Raw genomic sequence first — 3,401 nt, forward strand, 5'->3', positions numbered from 1 at the left:
GCGCTGGGTAGACTCTTCTGCCCTCCCTGAATCTTCTGAGAACGTCGCCGTAGTCGGTCAGGGGTTCGGGCGCGTGTTCGTCGTTGTCTTCCGTACGAGGAGCCACGCTGCCATCCCGGCATCTGATGAGTTCACGGGCGACTGCGTCTGCTTCTTCGTTGCGGTTGACCGCATTTGGCAGGTCCCCCACGTGGGCGGGGAACCATTTCACGGTGATGGTCGGTCCGGTAGGGGAGCCGTCCGAGGTTCGCGAGGCTCTGGCGAGCCCCATGATCCGTTCAGCCTTCCTCCAGATCGTGCTTCTGGCGTAGTTCTTGATCGCTGTTTTGGAGTCACTCAGGATCGTCTTGATGCCAGGAACTCCCATCGCCAGACCTATCGCCGCTTCCTCTGCTTGGCCCGGGGTCTTGGCTCGTACTGTGCCCGCGTTGATCAGCTCACCCGTTGACGCCCGGATGACTGCCGCCGCGAACACTTCTTTCCTCGTTGGGTGTTTGGCCACGTCCACGAACGCAGCATTCTCGTCGCTCTGGAACTGTCTTGCTAGGGCCGCCGCCCTTGCCTTGCGCCGCTCCGGATCCCGTACTGGGTCGACATTCTTTGGCAGCGGGAACACGATGATGCCTCTCGCCGCCTCGTCCCTTATGGGTACTTGGTCCTCCAGCTCACCGTTCTCAGCCTCCCCGTTTCCGGGTAAGCTGAGCCCGGTCCGAGTCAGGATGCTTTTGCCCGTCCTTGTGCCGTTTAGGCGGGCTCGTTGCGCTGTTCGTTGAGCTTCGCCTATCTCCGAGAGTGTGTTGTGCACTCCCAGAGCCAGCAAAGCCGACGTTCTCGTGCCTGGTAACAGGCCCAGCGCACTTCTGTATGCTTTCCTGATGGCGGCGTCGATCTTTCCCTCCTCCGTCTTGGTCCAACGGTGGAAGGCTCCCGCGTATGCTGCTTGGCTGACTACGAAGGCTTGCAACAGACGCAGGAGCCCTCTCTCGTTCATGCCTTGATACCTCGTCGACACCCGCTTTACCAGGCGAGTGGCGATTCCGATCTTCGTCACGATGTTCTTCATCGCCGTGGTGTTCGTTTGGACTCCATCCACGTACATCCCCAGGATTCTCAGTCCGGGCACGTGCGGGATCGGCGCCCCATCTCTCGTTCGGACCACGATGTTCTCTGCTGCTGCTTGGTTGGCCGCCTTCCTGAAGCGACCTGGCGGTGGCAGGATCAGGAGTTGTTATTTTTGCGGCGAGCACCGCAGACCCGTGCTCGATAGCGCGGTCTCTACGGCACCCACCGCTTCTTGGAAGTAGGTCTCGATCTCCCCGTCGCTGCCGCCGGTGACCCAAATCGTGACGTCGTCGGCGTACAGGCAGTGCCGGACCCCCGGGCTCAGTGACTCGAGGCGTTTGGCGACCTCGATCATTACGATGTTGAAGAGAAACGGTGAGATGACCCAGCCCTGCGGGGTTCCGACACTGCCCAGTCGTCGCTCCTCCAACTTCTTGCCTCCCAGCTCCAGCCGGGCCGTACGGTCCGTCAGGAACGCTCGAACGTAGTTTTACGACCTCTCGCCCAGGCCTAGGCGGGAGATCTGCTCCAGGATTGCAGAATGCTTCACGTTGTCAAGGGCCCCCTGGAGGTCCAGGCCCAGGATGGCCCGGTTGTCCCTGCTGGGTAGCCCTCCTGGGGGATCCAGGACTTCTCGTTGCAGTAGCAGCATGGCGTCCTGGGTGCCCAGACGAGCCCGGAAACCGAGCATCGTGTCCGGATAGACGTCGTGCCGTTCCAAGTAGTCGTTCCACCGGGTATTGAGGACTTGCTCCAGCACCTTACCCACGCAGGACGTGAGCGAGATGGGACGCAGGCCCTCTATCCCCGGTGGCTTGTTGGGCTTGGGTAGGAGGATCGTCTTCGACGTCTTCCAAGCCTTCGGTAGAGTGCCGGTCCGCCAGCACTCGTTGGAGTATTTCGTTAGTGCCGCAATCGATGAGTCGCTCAGGTTGCGGAGCGCCTTGTTGGAGATCTTGTCCGGACCAGCGGCCGAGCGAACGTTGAGGTTCTGCGTCGCTGGCCGGACTTCCCATTCTTCGATGTCTTTATCTAGGTGGGCGTTAGGTTGCCCGCCGTAGTATCGATGCCGCTCTTTGCTCGTCTCCGGGAGGTACCGGTCGTTGAGCTGCTTGTACATTTCCTCTTCCCCCATGCGGCGAGCCGTAGTGTGGAGAATCTGTGCCATGCGGGTATGCTGGAACTCCCTGCTCTTGGTTTCGTCCATGAGCTGTTTGAGAATCTTCCATGGACCGCTGCGGTGGAGTTGACCGTCGATGTGATTGCACAGGGCAAACCACTGCTGGTTGCAGAGCCGCCTGCTGTGTCGCTCGATTTCTTTGCCTAGCTCGGCGATCTTCTTGCGCAACTTTCTGTTATGTCGTTGTCTTCGCCATCTTCGCTGCAGCGATCTTCTGGCGTACAATAGATGGGCCAGTCGCGAATCCATCGTGCTGATGTCCTCGGTGGCCTCAACTTCTCTCGTTGCTTTGTCCGTGGCTTCCCTGAGTTTCTCTGACCATTCTTCGACGTTGGTGATTACGCCCGGGTCGAGCTTTCTAAACTCGTTCCAGTCTACGATCTTATGTTTCTTGATCTTTCCCGGGTCGCCATTGGTGTGGGCTAACGGGATTTCTACCTCTAGAATATGGTGGTCGCTACCGAGGTTGATCCCGGTGTTTCTCCACCTCGCGGTGCCGCCCTCGGCTAGGAGCACGAAAGCCAGGTCGGGGTTCGTGTCCCTGGCCGTGGAGGTACCGATTCTGGACGGTTGTGCCGGGTTCGTTAGCAGTGTGAATCCGGTTTCTGCGGCGTCTTCGAGTAGGTCTCTGCCCTTCGCCGTAGTGACTGTATATCCCAGCTCTTCGTGCTGAGCATTGAAGTCCCCAGAAATTAGTTCTATGGCATCCCCCATTATAGCCATTTCTTTCCCGGCCATTTGTCTGGCGGTTCTGATTTTACTGAAGAGGGCTTTGAACTTTTGCCCGCTGTGTCTCGGATTGCTCTAAATGTTAGCTAGGAGAAGCGACGTGGCCGCTTTCCCCTTTCTGCTTCCCCGCGATCTTCTGCGTCCCATGAAAGCGAGTTCCGTTACGCACATTTCGATTGCGGTGTCCCTGCTACCAAGGAACTGTTGGTGTTTGGTGAACGCTAACCCTTTCCTGATTAGCGTGCACACCCCCTGTGCCGCACCTTTCCCGCATGTTCGGGCTGATGGTGGGCTATCATGCGTTCTATATCCCATGAGTCTTGGGGCCTCTTCCAAGTGCGTCTCTTGGATGGCGATCACATCGGGCCTTTTCTCCGGCTCCAACGCTCTTATGTGCTGCTGTAGGACAGCTTTGCGGCATCTGAAACCG

The 3,401-nt window shown here is 58.6% G+C and overlaps 1 protein-coding gene across 1 annotated transcript; it reads right to left on the reverse strand.

The window, feature by feature from the left end:
* Positions 1-1,552: 1,552 nt before the first annotated feature.
* Positions 1,553-2,956, reverse strand: LOC144168662 (uncharacterized). The gene is made up of 2 exons (XM_077697605.1): positions 1,922-2,956; positions 1,553-1,822 (listed from the first exon to the last, which is right to left on the reverse strand). Exons 1-2 carry the CDS (start codon positions 2,954-2,956, stop codon positions 1,553-1,555), a joined length of 1,305 nt encoding a protein of 434 aa, XP_077553731.1.
* Between the last annotated feature and the right edge of the window lie 445 nt (positions 2,957-3,401).

Source organism: Haemaphysalis longicornis, unplaced genomic scaffold (genome assembly GCF_048455015.1).
Source record: "Haemaphysalis longicornis isolate Haplotype H1 unplaced genomic scaffold, Haemaphysalis longicornis Haplotype H1 scaffold_2, whole genome shotgun sequence".
NCBI classification, from domain to species: Eukaryota; Metazoa; Arthropoda; class Arachnida; order Ixodida; family Ixodidae; genus Haemaphysalis; species Haemaphysalis longicornis.

What these genes read in the sequence shown, in the direction of transcription:
- LOC144168662 (XM_077697605.1), bottom strand. Translation starts at nt 2,956, where the DNA reads ATGGGGGATGCCATAGAACTAATTTCTGGGGACTTCAATGCTCAGCAC. An exon ending in GGACCGGCACTCTACCGAAG is followed by an intron (nt 1,823 to 1,921) that starts GCTTGGAAGACG and finishes TGCGTGGGTAAG; the next exon opens with GTGCTGGAGCAAGTCCTCAA.